At 44.0% G+C, this 19,076-nt stretch overlaps 1 protein-coding gene across 1 annotated transcript; it reads left to right on the plus strand.

Annotated features, from left to right (window-relative positions):
- The first annotated feature begins 387 nt into the window (after positions 1–387).
- Positions 388–12,906, plus strand: LOC130481373 (zinc finger protein 501-like). Its single transcript, XM_056854015.1, has 7 exons — positions 388–402; positions 1,488–1,610; positions 6,937–7,476; positions 7,561–7,687; positions 7,772–8,068; positions 11,451–11,609; positions 12,845–12,906. Exons 1-7 carry the CDS (start codon positions 388–390, stop codon positions 12,904–12,906), a joined length of 1,323 nt encoding a protein of 440 aa, XP_056709993.1.
- Positions 12,907–19,076: the final 6,170 nt, after the last annotated feature.

Below are 19,076 nucleotides of genomic sequence, written 5' to 3' on the forward strand. Positions count from 1 at the left end.
TTCCCTGGTGGTCTCCCATCCAAATACTAACCAGGGCTGACCCTGCTTAGCTTCTGAGATCTGACGAGATCAGGCTAGCCTGGGCCATCCAGGTCGTGGCTAGTTTATCTGACTAGGATCTAGGCAGTCCAAGTTGAAATCTCCACTCTGCCACAGAAAGTTGCTGGGTGACTTTGGGCCATTTTGCCTTGTTGGCCTGACCCACTTCCCAGGGTTCTTGTGAAGACAGAATGGAGGAGAACAATATAAGCCACTTTGGGTCCCTGTTGGGGAAAAACGCAAAGTGTAAACAAATAAAGATGAATTTTTATCCCTCACAGGCAGTGGAAGAGCTTCAGAGCCTGGTTCCAGATCGTCTCTTCTTTGGGGTGGAGTGGAAACATTAAGATGCAGCCAGCTCAGGTAAGGGACGAAGCACAGGAACAGCTTGGTGCTTCCTTTGAATGCAGGGCTGGAAGGGAACCATTTCTGGGTATTTTGTAATTTGCAGTTTTCTTCTCTTGGTTTATAGATTTTCTTCTCTTGCATTAGATTTCTCCATAGAGAAAAGGGGCCAAAAATTCTGAAATACATTTATAAAATTAATTTCCATGGCTTACTGATAACAGCAAGGTAATGCAGCAGCCTGACCTTGCAGTTCACTGATCTTCTCCCATGAATCAAAAGGTGGGGTGCCCATACACTCCCCAGGCAGGTTTTATTGTTTTTCTATGGCAGGGGTGTCAAACATATGGCTTGTTGCCGAATCCAGCGCCTTGAGAGCTCTTATCTGGCCTATAAGCCAGATAAGGCAGCCACACCTTCCCCAGTCCCGATCTGGGCAGGTGAGGCATGGCCCAGCCCTACCAAATGTCATTTATGTCATATCCGGCCAATGTAACAAATGAGTTTGACACCCCTGTTCTATGGTGTGTCAAGTATTCTCTGAAGGTAGAACTCCCCCCTTGGGGTACCAAGAACTTTCCATGAAGGGTCTAAAGGAGGAGGGTCAGAGGCTCGGTAGAGCGCCTGCTTGCATGCACAAGGTCCCTTCATCTAAAGATAATAAAAGGATCAGGTAAGAGTTGGTGTGAAAGGACTCTGCCTGGGACCCTGGAGAGCCACTGCCAGTCAGAGCTGACAATACTGACTTTGATGGACCAACAGTCACTGCATTTAAAATGGTGTTACTGCTTGCGAGGACCCTGCAAGGGTCTAACTCAGTAGACAGCATTTTCAGGTATTCCTTCTACAATATCCACAGTTGCGTGAGGATGGGCTGTGGCTCAGTAGTGGGGCATCTGCGTGGCATCCAGAAAGTCCACGGTTCAATTCCCTGCGTGCATTTCTGGAGAGCTGCAGCTGGTCTGATCAGACAGTAATGACTTTGATAGACCAATGGTCTGATTCAGTATAAGGCTGCTTCGCGTGTGTTTGTTTTCAGATGGTGAGCAAAAGCATGTTTGAGCAGGATTATTTGTGAGGCATAAGTGTCTTCTTTTTTCCAGTGTCCAGTTTCCTTTGAGGAGGTGGCTGTGCGTTTCACCAAGGCTGAGTGGGCACTGCTGAATCCCGACCAGAGAGCTTTGTATAGGGAAGTCATGGTGGAGAATTACGAGAACGTGGCCTCTGTGGGTGAGGATCCCTTTTATCATGATTGGGTAGATGTGGAAGGTGTGATTTTTTTGCTCCCATTGCTACTTTGATTATTTATGCTATTTATATCAGTAGAAAAGAGCAAGAGTCCACTAAAGATTTGATAAAATTTCTTAAAGACTTAAACAAAAGACTTAGCCCCTTAATTACAACTTAAAGACCTAACAAAATTTCGGACAGGGTATGAGCTTTCGTGAATTACAGCTCACCTCTTCAGCTAGAATGTGAGTCCGTATGTCCTTAAGTAGAGAAGAGTGAATTCAGACACCCAATGGCTATAGCATGTAAATGTCAATAGCAGATAAATGACATTAGCAGGGGTGATTGGATTAGGTGTGATATGCAGAGGGTGAGTAGGCGTGGAGAAATCAACACTGGTGATGAGGAATCCCCGGAATGAGCTATTTATAGTCCACATTCTCACTGAAACTCAAGGAAGATTAGAGAGTGTCAGTAAGTTCAATCAATAGGGTGAAGAGACAGCTAATAAACAGTGTTCTAGGACTTGGACGGAAGGTCACCAATGAGAAGACAGAGGTTGCTGTGTAGAGGAAGGCAATGGGAAACCACCTCTGCTCATCTCTTGGCTTGACAACCCCACGGTCTTGGGCTCACCATGAGCTGATTGCAACTTAATGGCACAAAATTATTATTATTATTTATAGGACTCGTTTAGCAAAAATCTGAAACAAGTCTTGAGTATTAAATATGACATGTTAGGCAATGCAAGATATGGTATTACGTTTGTAGAAATGTAATGCAGTGACAGCAAGATAACAAATAGCAACAAGTAGCTTGTATTAGCGTGTGTGTGTTAAGTGCTGTCAAGTCGCTTTCGACTCATGGCGACCCTATGATTGAAAGTCCTTCAAAATGTCCTATCTTTGACAGCCTTGCTCAGATCTTGCAAATTGAGGGCTGTGGCTTCCTTGATTGAGTCAATCCATCTCTTGTTGAGTCTTCCTCTTTTCCTGCTGCCCTCAACTTTTCCTAGCATGACTGTTTTTTCCAGTGACTCATGTCGTCTCATGATGTGACCAAAATATGATAGCTTCAGTTTAATCATTTTAGCTTCTAGGGTCAGTTCAGGCTTGATTTGATCTATAACTCACTGATTTGTTTTCTTGGCAGTCCACGGTATCCGTAACACTCTCCTCCAACACCACATTTCAAAGGAATCCATTTTCTTCCTATCAGCTTTCTTCACTGTCCAGCGTTCACACCCATACATAGTAATAGGGAAGACGATGGCATGAATTAATCTAGTCTTGGTGGTGATGTCCATATCCTGACCTGGATAGCTTAGGTTAGCTCAGTCTTGTCAGGTCTTGGAAGCTAGGTAGGGTTGACCCTGGTGAGTAGTTGGATGGGAGGCTATGCGTCTACATGGGGGGCAGGGAATGGCGAACTGCCTCTGGACATCTCTTGCCTTGAAAACCCTGCTGGGTTGTCATAGGTCAGCTGTGACTTGATGGCACTTTCCACCTCCACCAGTATTGTCCACCCAATTTTTCCGTCTGTTGAAATGCGCTCCAGAATTGTTCTGTTACAACATAGCCTTATTTCTTTATAAAAATGTCCTCCCATCTGCTATGGAAGTGGTTGTCCCTGGACATATGTGGTCAGCCATGAAATTTTCAGCCTGACTAATAGCATTTGTAGAATCCCAAACTCCCATTTTAACAGACATTACATTGTGCATCCCCTTGAAATGGATGATGAATGTAATCGCCATCTTTACAATGTATCGGTTAGAACAGGCAATTGTATGTTTAGCCTGAAGAGGAGAAGACTGAGAGGGGACATGATAACCATCTTCAAGTACTTGAAAGGCTATCACATAGAGGATAGTGCTGAGTGGTTTTCTGTTGCCCCAGAAAGTCAGACCATCAATGGGTTGAAATTAAATCAAGAGAATTTCCATCTAGACATTTGGAAGAATTTTCTAACAGTTAGAGCGGTTCCTCAGTGGAACAGGCTTCCTCAGGAGGTGGTGAGCTCTCCTTCCCTGGAGGTTTTTAAGCAGAGGCTAAATGGCCATCTGTCAGCAATGCTGATTCTACGACCTTAGGCAGATCATGAGAGGGAGGGCACCTTGGCCATCTTCTGGGCATGGACTAGGGGTCACTGTGTGTGTGTGGTGGGGAGGTCATTGTGAATTTCCTGCATTGTGCAGGGGGTTGGACGAGATGACCCCGGTGGTCCCTTCCAACTCTATGATTCTATGATTCCACGATGGATAGTAATGTCACACTGCGTCATTCTCCTCCCTCTCCAATCCCTTTAATGGGTTAGCGGTCTAATTTTTCCAGAGACCCTGCCTACATCAGCGCCATTTCCCTTCCATCAGCCCTATGTGGCTCAGAGCGGCTTACAACATTTTACATATATAATTTGAACTATAATTAAATGTATCATTTAAACTAAAACCTTAGTTAAAACTGGATTCCTAACTGGCATGTCTAGCCAAGTTTCATGAACAGTAGCCATACTTGAAGATGGAGTCTTTTAGGAGTCTGTGGCAGTTTGTGTTACATCCTCACATGTTGGTGTTAAGAGCTGTGGGTTTTGAGAGCCATGTTGGTGATGAGAGCCAGCGTGGTGTAGTGGTTAAGAGCGGTGGACTCTTAATTGGGAGAACCGGGTTTGATTCCCCGCTCCTCCATGTGAAGCCTGCTTGGTGACCTTGGGCCAGTCACAGTTCCCTCAGAACTCTCTCAGCCCCACCAACCTCACAAGGTGCCTGTTGTGGGGGAAGAGAGAAGACGATTGTAAGGCACTTTGAGACGCCTTATGGTAGAGAAAAGCAGGGTATGAAAACCAATTCTTCTTTCCTTCTCTCTCGTTGCCTTTTAGAAGGTGAACGTAGAAATGGATGACTTAAGAATGCATGACTCTTTTGTAGTAACTAGTCCATTTGTTTCCTCCAAAGCAATTCCCAAGCCTGGCCTCATCTCCTGGCTACAGGAAAGTGAAGCACCATTTTCCCCAGACTCCGAAGATGAGGAGCGGTTGGCAGGTGGGTGCTTAGATGTGTGCTGGATGCCTTGGTTGGCTGGGGATTGAGGGGTTTCCATGGAGAGCAGCTAGATGTTTTGAATAGCCACAATCCTTCAGGCTTGGAGCTCATGTACCCAGGGATAACTCCCACAGTTCCACTGACCTTTCCTTCCTCATAAAATTTTGCATGGGATGGGAAGGCTGAAACCGTCTCATTCCTCTTAGTGTTGATCTAGATCTGTGGGTCTTGGATCTTGACCTTGATTCCATCTTCCTGGAAGTGTTGATAGGTCCGAGGAAAGATGAGGAGTAGCTGCAGGGTGGGGAGATCTACTCATTGTCAAGGAAATAAACCATTATAACCATAAAGAAGAATATATACACCATGATACACTTTTGCATAGCAGTGTGTGTGATCATGGGGTACAGGCGGGCTGTAAACTAAATATGAGCAGCCAGTGTGATGGAGCAGCAAAAATGGCTAATCTGATCTTGGAGTGTATCAACAGAGGCATAACATCCAAATCGCAAGAATGTCATAGTTCCACTGTACACTGCATTGGTCAGGCCACAGCTGGCGTACTGTGTGCAGTTCTGGGGGCCTTCGTTTAAAAAAGGATGTGGACGGAATGGAGCGGATGCAGAGAGAGCGACGAGGATGACCTGGGGCCTGGAGACTGCATTGGTCAGGCGATTTGGATGTTATGGCTCTGTTGATACCCTCCAAGATCACATTAGCTTTTTTTGCTGCTGCATCACATTGGCTGCTCATATTTAGCGTACAGTCCATCCGTACCCCAAGATCTTGTTTGCACACACTGCTACTCAGAAGTATTTTCCCCAGCCAGTATGCGTGCATTTTTGTTCCCCAGATGTAGGACTCTGCATGTATCCTTGTTGAATTGCATCTTGCTCTCATCTGTCTGCTTCTCCAGCGTGTTCAGATTTGTAAATTTAATGAGTAATCTCTCCACCCCCTCATCCAGATCATATATAAAAAATATTGAAATATACCAGGCCCAGAATCAAGCCCTGAGGCACCCTACTGGATAGTTCATTTAGATGAAATGCCATTGACAACTACTTTTGGGGTGCAGTTCTCCAGCAAGTTCCCTATCCACCTAACTATCTTAGAGTCCTAGAATTCTGCCCTCATATACTTATGCGTGGTTTCTTCTGTGGTGCTGAACTTCATTCTCTAATAAAATGTCCTCTTCTGCATTATCTGTAAGAGGTTCATGTAAAAAATAATAATGAAATAAACGAAACCACTCCTATGAAAGCCTTTATTCTAAATATATGTTGTATCTTTTATACTAATATATTATTGAACCGTTGTATCAAAAGCTGTTGGGGAGTGTTAAGAATATCCACAGGAAGACAGTAAAGTCTTCAGAAGAAAATCATGTATGAAGAGAGTCAAATTTGCCTGTGTCCCATGGCCAGTTAAGAAACCAAATTAAAATAGAGAAAATAACTTGGTCTGCATTCACTTTGCAAAAAGGTTAACTCTGTTATAACTCCAGATTATAGACTTACTTCCCCTTCTAATCAGAAAGCTTTGTTCCACCAGGTGGAATCAGAGCCAGTGTGGTATGGTATTTAAGAGCAATGGACTCTAAACTGAAGAACTGGATTTGTATCCCCACTCCTCTACTTGAGCGACAAACTTTAATCTGGTGTCTGTTGTGGGGAGGAGAGGGAAGGTGATTGTAAGTTGGTTTGATTCTCCTTCAAAGATAAAGTTGGCATATAGAAACCAACTCTTCTTCTTCTTCTTCAGGTAACAGGAAGGTTGACAAGAATTACAGTGAACTATGTGGGGTGTCTTTCGAAACAACCAGCCATGAAGTGGAGGAAGAGCTTTCTGAGAATCAAGAAGAGTCAAAGAGGCAGCAAGAAAACAAAGGGGAGAAGTCTTTAGTTTTCCAGGCCAGTAGCTTGCTCAAAAAGCCAGCGCAAGAAAAAAATCACAAGGGAAATTGGAGAAGTGAACATTCTGAAAGTGGAGAAATATTGGGATGCGAATCCAACTTTTCTTCCCATCAAAGGATTCATACAGGGTATGAAACTTATAAATGTTCTGAATGTGGTAAAGGGTTCAGTAGGCTCGTTAGCCTCACTTCTCATAGGAGAATCCATGTGAGCGAGGAACCATCTGAGAGTTCAGAGTGTGAAAACAATTTTGGTCTGAGTGAAAGTCTAACTTCCCATCAAAGAACCCACACGGGCCAAAAACCATGCCGATACTCAGATTGCAGGAAAAGGTTCAGGGGTAACACAACGTCTACTTTGCATCAGATAATCCGTTCAGAGGAAAAACAATATAAATGCTTGGAATGTGGAAAGAACTTCACTCACAAACAAGGACTCACTTCTCATCAGAGAATCCACACAAAGGAGAAGCCATATGTGTGTTTGAAGTGTGGGAAAGCCTTCCGTTGGAGCACAGCCCTCACTTCCCATCAGAGAATCCACACAAAGGAGAAGCCATATGTGTGCTTGGAGTGTGGGAAAACCTTCCGTTGGAGCACAGCCCTCACTTACCATCAGAGAATCCACACAAAGGAGAAGCCATATGTGTGCTTGAATTGTGGGAAAACCTTCCGCTCGAGCACAGCCCTCACTTCCCATCAGAGAATCCACACAAAGGAGAAGCCATATGTGTGCTTTGAGTGTGGGAAAACCTTCAGTTGGAGCACAGCCCTCACCTCCCATCAGAGAATCCACACAAAGGAGAAGCCATATGTGTGCTTGGAGTGTGGGAAAACCTTCCGTTGGAGCTTATCCCTCACTTCACATCTGAGAATCCACGCAGGGGAGAAACCGTACAAGTGCACGGTATGTGGGAAATGCTTTAGTCAGAGTTCACACCTTAGTTCCCACCGAAGAATCCATTCTGGAGAGAAACCCTATCAATGCCAGGAGTGTGGAAAAGGCTTCAGTCAGAGCTCACACCTGACTATACACCAAAGAATCCACACAGGAGAGAAGCCCTATAAATGCTTGGAATGTGGAAAGAGTTTCAATTGTAGCCATCACCTTAAATCACATGAAAAAATCCACACGGGGGTGCAGCCATATAAATGCCTGGATTGTGGGAAAAGCTTCAGTCAGAGCTCAAGCCTTAAGGTACATCGAAGAGTCCACACAGGGGAGAAGCCGTATAAATGCATGGAATGTGGCAGAAGCTTCAGTCGGAGCTCAACCCTTACTTTACATCAAAGAGTCCACACAGGGGAGAAGCCATATAAATGCATGGAATGTGGAAAGAATTTCACTTCTAGCCAGTACCTTAAAGTACACAAAAGAATCCACACAGGGGAGAAGCCATATAAATGCCTGGATTGTGGGAAAAGCTTCAATCAGAGCTCAAGCCTTAATCTACATCGAAGAGTCCACACAGGGGAGAAGCCATATAAATGCATGAAATGTGAGAGAAGCTTCAGTTGCAGCTCAACCCTTACTATACATCAAAGAGTCCACAAAAAAGAGAAGCCATTTAAATGCATGGAATGTGGAAAGAGTTTTGGCAGCCGTTCACAACTTACATTGCACAAGAGAACTCACATGTGGTAAATGGTTAAATGTGTGCAGTGTGGAAAAGACTTCACCAGCGGTGCTCAGCTTGTGTGTGTGTGTTAAGTGCTGCCAGGTTGCTTCCAACTCATGGCAACCCTATAAATCAATGTCCTCCAAAACATTCTATCCTTAACAGCCTTCTCAGGTCTTGTAAACTGAGGGCCGTTGCTTCCTTTATAGAGTCAATCCATCTCTTGTTGGGTCTTCTGTTTTCCTGTCTTCTGATAATGTGACCAAAGTACGATAGCCTCAGTTTAGTCATTTTAGCTTCTAGGGCCAGTTCAGGCTTGATTTGATTTGTTTTTCTGCAGTCCACGTTATCCGTTAACACTCTCCTCCAACCCCACATTTCAGAGGAATTTACTTTCTTCCTATCAGCTTTCTTCATTGTCCTGCTTTGACACCCATACACATGGGGAATACTATGAATTAACTTGATCTTGGTTGCCAGTGACGCATTCTTAGAATTAAGAATCTTTTCTAACCTTCATGGTTGCCTTTCCCAGTCCTGATCTCTTTCTGACTACAGGACATCATAAAGTCCACACCATAGAGGGGGAAAATATAGACCAGGGGTTTCAAACATGTTGCCCGTGGGCCGGATGTGGCCCCTGGAAAGCTTCCCTTCAGCCCGCAAGGTAGCCGGCCCCCACTCCCACTCCCCTTTCTGTGCTTCCTGAGGCTGCTCCGGCCAACAAGCCCAGCCAGCCGCCTTCCGCCGTCCTTTTCTAGGCTTCCCAGAAACTGAAGGTTGTGTTGTCTCCCCGCCGGGAGGCAGTGCAATCTTCATTCCCCCCCCAGCCAAGCCCCACATGGAGCTTGACTGGGGTGGGTGTGGGGGACTGAAGACAGTGCTGTTTCCTGGCTGGGAGCTTGACTGGGGAAGGGGAAAACTGTGCTTGTGTGTGTGTGTGTGTGTGAAGGGCTGTGAAGTCACTTCCAACTCATGACAACCCTATGAATAAATGTCCCCCCAAACATCCTATCCTTAAACGCCTTGTTCAGGTCTTGCAAATTAAGGGCAGTGGCTTACTTGATTGAGTCAATCCATCTCTTGTGGGGTCTTCCTCTTTTCCTGCTGCCTTCAACTTTTCCTGGCATGAGTGACTCATAATGTGTCCAAAGTACAACAGCCTCAGTTTAGTAATTTTAGCTTCTAGGCTCAATTCAGGCTTGATTTGATCTATAACCCACTGATTTGTTTTTTGACAGTCCACGATATCCGTAACACTCTCCTCCAACACCCTAAATATGTAGCTCCTAATATGTATTTCTGTTTCCCTCCCTACATTGCATTGCTCACATTATGCAGCAAGATCACCAACTTCCTGCTCACCAAGGGTAAACCTCAGCAGCTGGAGCTTCAGGGCAACTTCTGAGGGTCAGGACTATGTAAGCAAGATGCTGATCTCTTATCCTCAAGCCTCAGCAATCTTGCACTGCTGCTCTTTAGGCAGAAGAACTTCCCAAATGTTAATTCTTTGTGCAATTCCTAAAACAAACAAGAGGATGTACTAAAAGGAATGACAATATTGCCCATTGGAAACAATGGGAGAAGCTTGCAGGCTCACTGGAGATAATGGGAACCAGGAATACCAGTTGACTTGCATGGGCTCCATCGAAATACATTACAGCCCAAAAAAGATGCAAAGAAAATGCGGAATGGATTTTCCATTAAAGTCTCTGGGCCCAAATAGACTACTCTGGGACTGGAATGACAGGTGACAGAATGGAATAACAACCTCTGGGTACCAGAAGTGTTCTGGGAATGGAATGACAGCCCCCAAGTGGAATGACAGCACCTAGGAGTAGCAGAAGTGATCTGTGATTAGAATGACAGGTCAGGAGTGGAATGACAGCCAGTGGGAGTAGCAGAAGTGTTCTGGGAATGGAATGACAGGTTGCAGAGTGGAATGACAGCCCCTGGGAGTAGCAGAAGTGTTCTGGGACTGGAATGGCAGTCCCAGAATGCTTCTGCTACTCCCAGGGGCTGTCATTCCATTCTAAGACATGTCATTCCAGTCTCAGAGCACAAATTCTGTTCCCAGGCAGCCACCCACCCACCCCCAGTCCAGAACAAATTTAATACCAGGGACCAGAGATATCAACTGTATAGAAGACACAGGCAAAGCCGTTTAATCATATTATTTTTTACTTAAACATGCTTAAAACAATGACAAAAATAATACCATTAATTGACTTTGCCTGTATCTTCTATGAAGCTTGTGTCTCTGGTACCTGGCATTCCATTTTATGGTATTTATTTATTTGGTACACGTGGCCTGGCTCAACCTATTGATATTTATGCCATATCCGGCCCTCATAACAAATGAGCTTGACATCCCTGATATAGATGCAGGGACTATTCAGATGGAGATGCCATTTTAGATCCCATCAAAGAATGCATGAAGAGGAGAAATCATAGAAATGATTGCACTAAAAGTTTTTTTTTAATACAACAAGCTTTACAGATGGCAAAGAATTCACAGAGCCCCCCAAATGATTTAATAATTAATTAGGAAATATTTTTTTCCCAGTGAGCTCTCGAGCCTTAGTAAACATCAGGGAACCTGCTAATGGAGAAGCGCTTCAGAGATCTGTGGTAAACCTGACCATCCTTAGTTGTCTTGAGCCTGCAGAGGAGGAAGAAGGAGGAGTTAAAACTATGTGGGTTTTTGACTTCTAGCCCTGGCTGTTTTTCCTGCCTACCTCTCAAAGCCCATCATGCCCATATTTACTGAGTGTTCTGAACTGGATTGCAGCCACTGTTTGCATTTTCTCACTACCGCCAGAGAACTATAATTCCAGCAACCTCTGAGCATGCTCCAACATGATCTGGCAGTCTTCAAGCAGCGGCTGAACAAACTCTTGTCAGCGATACTCTAGGGCCTAGGCTGATCCTGCATTGAACAGGGGGGTTGGACGAGATGGCCTGTATGGCCCCTTCCAACTCTATGATTCTATGATGAATAATCCTAAATGGCACTGCTTTCTCTTCATGGGTTTAGTTGATAACCCCATACGACAATAATAGCACCAATGATTTATTTCCTTCTAAAATGAACCTGCAGACGGGAAACCCACCCAAAGGGGGCTGCAGATTCACTCTTCCATGTCAAGCTTTGAACAACCCAGAATTGTATCCTTTGCTCCCAGTGATTGCAATAGTTTTTTACTTGCCTCCTAACACTCAGCAGAAAAATCCTGGCACGTCTTTGGCCCATTCTCTGTAGGCAAAGTTGACAACAATTTCCAAGCCTTCGTCTTTGAGATCTGTCTTCTGTTTGGAAAGCGGAGAGGCTCCCATTTCCTGCCACAGCTGTCCGAAAGTAGCCTGTTTTCAAATGGCTGCAAGGTGTCCTCCAGCGATGCTGGTGAGGAGAACGAGAAGCGTGGGTTTTATACCCTACTTTTTCTCTACCTTTAAGGAGTTTCAAAGTGGCTTACAATGGTGTTCCCTTTTTCTCCCCCAACAGACACCTTGTGAGGTAGGCGAGGCTGAGAGAGTTCAGAGAGAACTGGGATTGGCCCAAAGTCACTAGAATAGTTTTACAATTTATTTAACAGAATTTCAGGAGTATAGCTCATTAAATAATTTTCTTAAATGACTGGAGAGCCTGATGTAAAAACTTTGAATAAGGTATTGAATAATATCAGAGGATAAACATTTTTCTCCTCTTTTTAAAGAAATGAGTATGTAAAGCACACATACCCTCTTCCCCCCATTTGTGTTGTGTGTGTGTGTGTTTATTTTGTTTACAATAACTTGATGGTATCATCTTTTATATTGGATATGAGGTTACTATATGGTTCTTTTGTTTGTCTCATTGTAAAGTTGAATTTTTGTTCTGTATGTGTATGTATATAATAATTTTTTTTAAAAAAAACACTCCAAAGTACAGAACAATACAACAAGATTCGTATAGCTAAACACACAGGTGTAACAGAGAACAGAGCCTTGCAGAGGATAATGAAGTGCCCACAATAAAGGTATTTTACCTGTGGCATTATTAACTGTCCCTGAGTACATAAGCAGGTGCAGGAATTCCCCTTTTTGACATGACGCCCATGTAGATAAATGTGTGTCAAGAATCCCCCCCTCTGTCTTCTCTTGCTTTCAAATTCACTCAGTTTGCATAAGCACACAAACATTCCTGAGTTTGCAACATCCCTGCTTCGCTAGTGTGTTATCTTGGTCATGAGAACTTCACGTTCAGATAAAGAACTGGCTTGATGCAGAAATTGTTAAGGATGACAGCACAGGAACAGTAGGATTGTATCGTATTAAAATCCATTGGTAGAAATCTATAAAGCTTGAGTAATTCTAAACAGCAATATGGTTCTTTTGCTTTTGGGCTGGAGAGATTTGATCCCAGCTTTGTATTGTTTAAATTGGTACCATTAAACGGCATAGCTGTAAAACTAACTCCTGATCTCCAGTGCATTACCTTTGATCAGACATACCTGGGATAATAGGGGTTTTTCTGGTACAACAATAAGGACTTTGAATAAAGTAACTTTGAATAAAGTAAAGTTCTTGCTTGATACAACTTTTATGATGAGCAAAAGTCAACTTTGCCAGTCTAGCAAATGCCAGAGATTTCCAATGTGGTCCTCTTGCTTAAAGAAACAAACATAACATCACAGCCCTTCTACGAGGTGATAAGAGCCCTGGAAATCTTGTCCTAGCAAATAGACTCTCCCTCTGCCAACTTCCATTAATAACAACCCGGAGCTGGCAATAGGATAACCCCTTTTTAATGACCAAAGGAGTTACAAAATAATTAGCAAACTTGTAGAATATCAGGCAGGTGTCATTCTTAAACGAAACTAGCAAAGGTGGGCGTTGTTGTTTTTAAAGCAATGTGGGATATGTCACAGTAATTTCAGGAATAAAGCAAACTTTTTTTCCCATTGCTCATGCGATTGTATGTATGGAAGGACAGCATGTGGTGTCAGGGTGTGGAAGGGCAACCTGTGCTACAAGTCTGTAATAGGGTTGCCGGCTCTGGGTTGGGAAAGACCTGGAGATTTGTGTGTGTGTGGGGGGGTGGATCCTAGGGAGGTGAGGGACTTCAGTTGGTGCAATGTCACCTTCCAACGCAGCCGTGTTCTCCAAGGGAACCGATCTCTGTCGTCTGGAGCCCAGCTGTAATTCCCAGAGATCTCCAGCAAGCCCGAGAAAACAAAATTCTCCCCACTGTCCCCTCTTGCATTTCCCCATTCCCCTTCCCCCCTCGTTTTATTGCAACTCCTTTTCTGCCCAAATGCATTTTAAATTCACCAGATTCTTGCAGCGACGGGGGGGGGGGGGGAGGAGGGCTGCTGCTGCTGCTGCCAGCCCACTTAGGAAAATCCCAGGTTCCACTAGTTAAAACAGGCGAGTTCAAAGTGCCTAGAGAGGAATGAAATTGGGGGACAAGGGGGGGTGTTAATTGCAGGCCCCCCTTCCTGCTCCAGCCCCTTCTTCATTTTGCAGATGTTTGGGAACAGGAACTTTGGAGATTTCATTTACAAGGCCTGTTTGGAAGCACAAAATTTTAAGGTGCAATGGTGGGGGATGCTCTTTCTGGGGTGGGTGGGGGGTGGAGAAATTAAAGCGAGCGAGAGAGAGAGAGAAATGGGGCGGTGGAGGATGCGAATCGAGTGCAATGTGATGAAAAACGGCATGGTATGTGTGTTTAAGTACAACTGAACAATTGAAATGGTTCAAGACTTTCTATTCCTTGGCTCCACCGTCAGCCGAAAGGGAGGCTGCAGCCAAGAAATCAGAAGGAGATGGAGACTGGGAAGGGCAGCCATGAAGGAGCTAGAAAAGATTTTGAAGTGTAAGGATGTGACTCTGGCCACCAAGACTAGATTACTTCATGCCATCGTATTCCCTATTACTATGTATGGGTGTGAAAGCTGGACAGGGAAGAAAGCTGATAGGAAGAAAGTAGATTCCTTTGAAATGTGGTGTTGGAGGAGAGGGTTACGGATACCCTGGACTGCCAAGAAAACCAATCAGTGGGTTCTAGATCAAATCAAGTCTGAACTGACCCTAGAAGGTAAAATGACTAAACTGAGGCTGTCGTATTTTGGTCATGTCATGAGACGACAAGAGTCACTGGAAAAGACATTCATGCTAGGAAAAGTTGATGGCAGTAGGAAAAGAGGAAGATGGATTGACTCAATAAAGGAAGCTACAGCCTTCAATTTGCAAGATCTGAGCAAGGCTGTCAAAGATAGGACATTTTGGAGGACTTTCATTCCTAGGGTCGCCATGAGTCGGAAGTGACTTGATGGCACTTAACACACACATGTGTGTGTTTGCATGATATAGATTTTTTTGGAAAATTAACTGATCAAATTAGCAGTAAATCAAGTGAGTGCGTATCTTTTTTTAATGGTGTTTAAAAACTGTATATATCTTTTTGGCAGTCTAAAATAAACCTTCTCCCCAGTCTTCATTTAGTCCCAGGAATTTAGGAAAAGAGGTGACATCATATATCAGTAATGTGTGTGCAGCTGCAAATAACTGACTGTTTTACATTTTAGTAACTGCAAGCATTTTAATTTCTTTTTTTCCCTTAATTTTTAAAAATTGTGATCTGTCTTTTTTGGATTTGTCCTTATTTCATTGCGTTTTAATGTATGGTTATGTGTAACTGTTGTGTGACTCTACAAGCCTGACAAAAAAAATTTTTCCCCATCAATCAATAAATGGATTACAACATTCAATGATGTCAGGAAATCATTGAACAAATTACAAGATATGATAATGTTTGAATCTAAAAACAAAGATTCCTAGTAAAAGTTATAAATTTATCTTGTATATGATTGTATGTCATTGTATTGAAGCGTTGTAAGCCACCCTGAGCCCGGCTTTGGCTGGGAAAGGGTGAAGTATAAATCTAATAAAATAAAAAAATAAAAACCATGCAGCTATGAATAATATAAGTTACATGAAGTTGTTCTGGACAGGAGGGTATGGTGACAGACCCCCCCTCCCTTGCCCAGTTTTGTGCAGCCCTTCCAAGGGAAATTCTCCCATCCACATTGGGGACCAAAATGAGAATGTTTTATCTCAAGATGGCTATGGATCTTGTTTCTTTAGGGAATGAATGGAAAAGCTTGCTCTTGGCGGGGTGGGGGGGTGTAAGAAGAATTGAAAGGGTTGCTCCATGAAAAAGGAGCCCAAGGACATAGTGGAGTTCCTGTCCCTTTCATTGCGGTGCAGATGAGGGGAAATTTGGCAGATGCCAGCCACTTCTCTTCATCCTCTGCGAATCAGCCAAAATGTCTACGCAAGGAATTCAAGATCTGAGCTGTCTCCTCTGCCCAATCCTGTTATACTTGTCAGATCATGAGGATAGATTTGCTATGTCTCCTGGCAAGCTTTTTTTTAAAAAAAAAACTGAAATAGAACCTCCATGTTCCAAGGCAGTTTACTTAAAATGTGTTAGGTGATGAGTGGAGGAGGTTGTCAGGTTTCTTCTGTAGGTGTCTGCATAGCCACTGTCAGAAATAGGAGGCTGGACTGGATGGTCTGATCCGGCAGAGGCCTCTTTTTCTCTTTTAGAAACACGCTTTGCTTCAAATTACACTGCCCTTGTTTGTGTCTCTCCTCCAGGGTGATCTTCTCTCTGGCAGGTAGGGAAAGCCAACGGCCTCCATACAACCATCTCTTTGGCATTCATCAGCCGAACATATCAGTCATCTACTCTCTATGAGAATTGGGACCCGTCCAACATGCACAGCAGGCCTTGTTTTTTAGGTATTTTTCTTTCTTTCTCTCCTGCACTCTCTAAAAAGGTCAAAAGTGGTAAGAAGTGGTTAGAGTGTCAAACTAGGATCTGGCAGTCCCAGGTTCAAATCTCTACTCTGCCATGGAAGCTTGGCCAGTGACACACACTCAGTGTTGCCTACTTCACAGGGTTATTGTGAGGATAAACTGGAGAGAAGTCAACAGTGTAAACTGTTTTAAATTCCCCATTGGGGAGGAAGGCTGCACTGACTGGGAGGGTGGAAGAATATCCTCTTCTTTAAAAAATGGAGTTTAAGAGGGTTACCGCATGATGTATTCCCACCAATGTATTAAGAGTTTGAAAATGTTATTAAAAACATCACTTTAAAAGGGTTTTTGGATACTACGGCTAAAAAATGGTTGGAAGATATCTTCACACCTTAAGGGGCCAAACAAAGTGTGAACAGTATTTTTTATAACATTTTCAAACTCTTAATACATCGCTGGGAATTCATAATGCGGTAACCCCCTAAGAATCTTCCTGAGCTATAAGAGGCAGTGTGTTTTGTTTGTGTGTAAAATGCCATCAAGTCGCAGCCGACTTATGGGGACCCCTTTTGGGGTTTTCATGGCAAGAGATTAACAGAGGTGGTTTGCCAGTGCCTTCCTCTGCACAGCAACCCTGGTCTTCCCTGGTGGTCTCCCATCCAAATACTAACCACGGCTGACCCTGCTTAGCTTCTGAGATCTGACGAGATCAGGCTAGCCTGGGCCATCCAGGTCGTGGCTAGATTATCTGACTAGGATCTAGGTGGTCCAATTTGAATCTCCACTCTGCCACAGAAATTTGCTGGCTGACTTTGGGCCATTTGTGCCCTGTCAGTCTGGCCCACCTCCCAGGGTTGTTGTGAGGATGGAATGGAGGAGAACAATATAAGCCACTTTGGGTCCCTGTTGGGAAAAAACATGAAGTGTAAACAAATAAAGATGAATTTGTATCCCTCACAGGCAGTGGAAGAGATTCAGAGTCAGGTTCCAGATCATCTCTTCTTTGGGGCAGAATGGAAACACTTAAGATGCAGCCAGCTCAGGTAAGGGATGATTCACATGAATAGCTTGGTGCTTCCTTTGAATGCAGGGCTGGAAAGGAACCATTTCTGGGTTTTTTTGTAATTTGCAGCCTTCCTTTCTTGGTAAGTTGCATTAGATTTCTCCATAGAGAAAAGGGGCCTAAAAATGCTGAAATATATTTATAAAATTAATTTCCATGTCTTTCTGATAACTGCAAAGTAACACAGCAGCCTGTTCAGGAGACCATGCAGTTCACTGATCTTCTCCCATTAATCAAAAGGTGGGGTGCCCATACACTCCCCAGGCAGGTTTAATTGTTTTTCTATGGCAGGGGTGTCAAACATGTGGCACCCCTTGAGAGCTCTTGAGATCCAGCCCCTTGAGAGCTCTTATCTGGCCCATGAGCCAGCCGAGGCAGCCACCACTCCCCCAGTCCCTATCTGGGCAGGTGACGCATGGCCCGGCATGCGTCATATCCGGCTCTTGTAACAGATGAATTCAACACCCCTATTCTATGGTATGTCAAGTATTCGTTGAAGGTAGAACTCACCCTTGGAGTACCAAGACCTTTCCATGAAGGATCTGGAGGAGGAGGGTCAGTGGCTCAGTGGTAGAGCGCTTGCTTGGCACACAGAAGGCCCCTCATCTAAAATTAATAAAAGGATCAGGTAAGAGGTGATGTGAAAGGACTCTGCCTGGGACTTTGGAGAGCCACTGCCAGTCAGAGCAGACAATACTGACTTTGATGGACCAACAGCCACTGCGTTTAAAATGGTGTAACTGCTTGCGAGGACCCTGCAAGGGTCTGACTCAGTAGACAGCATTTGCAGGTATTCCTGTTTCAATATCCACAGTTGTTTGAGGAGGGGCTGTGGCTCAGCGGTGGAGCATCTGCTTGGCATCCAGAAAGTCCCAGATTCAATTCCTGGTGTGCATGTCTGGAGAGCTGCAGCTGGTCTGATCAGACAGTACTGACCTTGATAGACCAATGGTCTGATTCAGTATAAGGCTGCTTCGCGTGTGTTTGTTTTCAGATGGTGAGCAAAAGCATGTTTGAGCAGGATTATTTGTGAGGCATAAGTGTCTTCTTTTTTCCAGTGTCCGGTTTCCTTTGAGGAGGTGGCTGTGCGTTTCACCAAGGCTGAGTGGGCACTGCTGAATCCCGACCAGAGAGCTTTGTATAGGGAAGTCATGGTGGAGAATTACGAGAACGTGGCCTCTCTGGGTGAGGATCCCTTTTATCGTGATTGGGTAGATGTGGAAGGTGTGATTTTTTTTGCCCCCATTGCTACTTTGATTATTTATGCTATTTATATCAGTAGAAAAGAGCAAGAGTCCAGTAAAGATTTGATAAAATCTCGTAAAGACTTAAACAAGAGACTTAGCACCTTAAAGACTTAACCTTAAAGACGTACCAAAATTTCGGACAGGGTATGAGCTTACAGCTCACCTTTTCAGATACAGCTAGAATGTGAGTCCGTCTGTCTTTAAGTGGAGAAGAGTGAATTCAGACACCCAATGGCTATAGCATGTAAATGTCAGTGGCAGGTAAATGACATGAGCAGGGGTGATTAGATTAGGTGTGATATGCAGAGGGGTAGCAGGCATGGAGAAATCAGCACTGGTAATGAGGAATCCCCGGAATGAGCTATTTATAGTCCACATTCTCACTGAAACTCAAGGAAGATTAGAGAGTGTCGGTCAGTGCAATCAATAGGGTGAAGAGACAGCTAATAAACAACATTCTAGGACTTGGACCCAAGGACACCAAGGAGAAGACTCAGGTTGCTGCACAGAGGAAGGCAGTGGGAAACCACCTCTGCTCATTTCTTGGCTTGACAACCCCACAGTCTTGGGCTCCCCATGAGCTGGTTGCAACTTAATGGCACAAAATTATTATTATTATTCTTTATAGGACTCATTTAGCAGAAATCTGAAACAAGTCTTGAGTATTAAATATGACATGTTAGGCAATGCAAGAAATGGTATTACGTCAGTAGAAATGTAATGCAGTGACAGCAAGATAACAAATAGCAACAAGTAGCTTGTATTAGTAGCG

Source organism: Euleptes europaea, chromosome 1, assembly GCF_029931775.1.
Source record: "Euleptes europaea isolate rEulEur1 chromosome 1, rEulEur1.hap1, whole genome shotgun sequence".
Taxonomy (NCBI): domain Eukaryota; kingdom Metazoa; phylum Chordata; class Lepidosauria; order Squamata; family Sphaerodactylidae; genus Euleptes; species Euleptes europaea.

What these genes read in the sequence shown, in the direction of transcription:
- LOC130481373 (XM_056854015.1), top strand. An exon ending in AGAAACCGTACAAGTGCACG is followed by an intron (nt 7,477 to 7,560) that starts GTATGTGGGAAA and finishes TATCAATGCCAG; the next exon opens with GAGTGTGGAAAAGGCTTCAG. An exon ending in TGGTGAGGAGAACGAGAAGC is followed by an intron (nt 11,610 to 12,844) that starts GTGGGTTTTATA and finishes TCTTGCTTAAAG; the next exon opens with AAACAAACATAACATCACAG.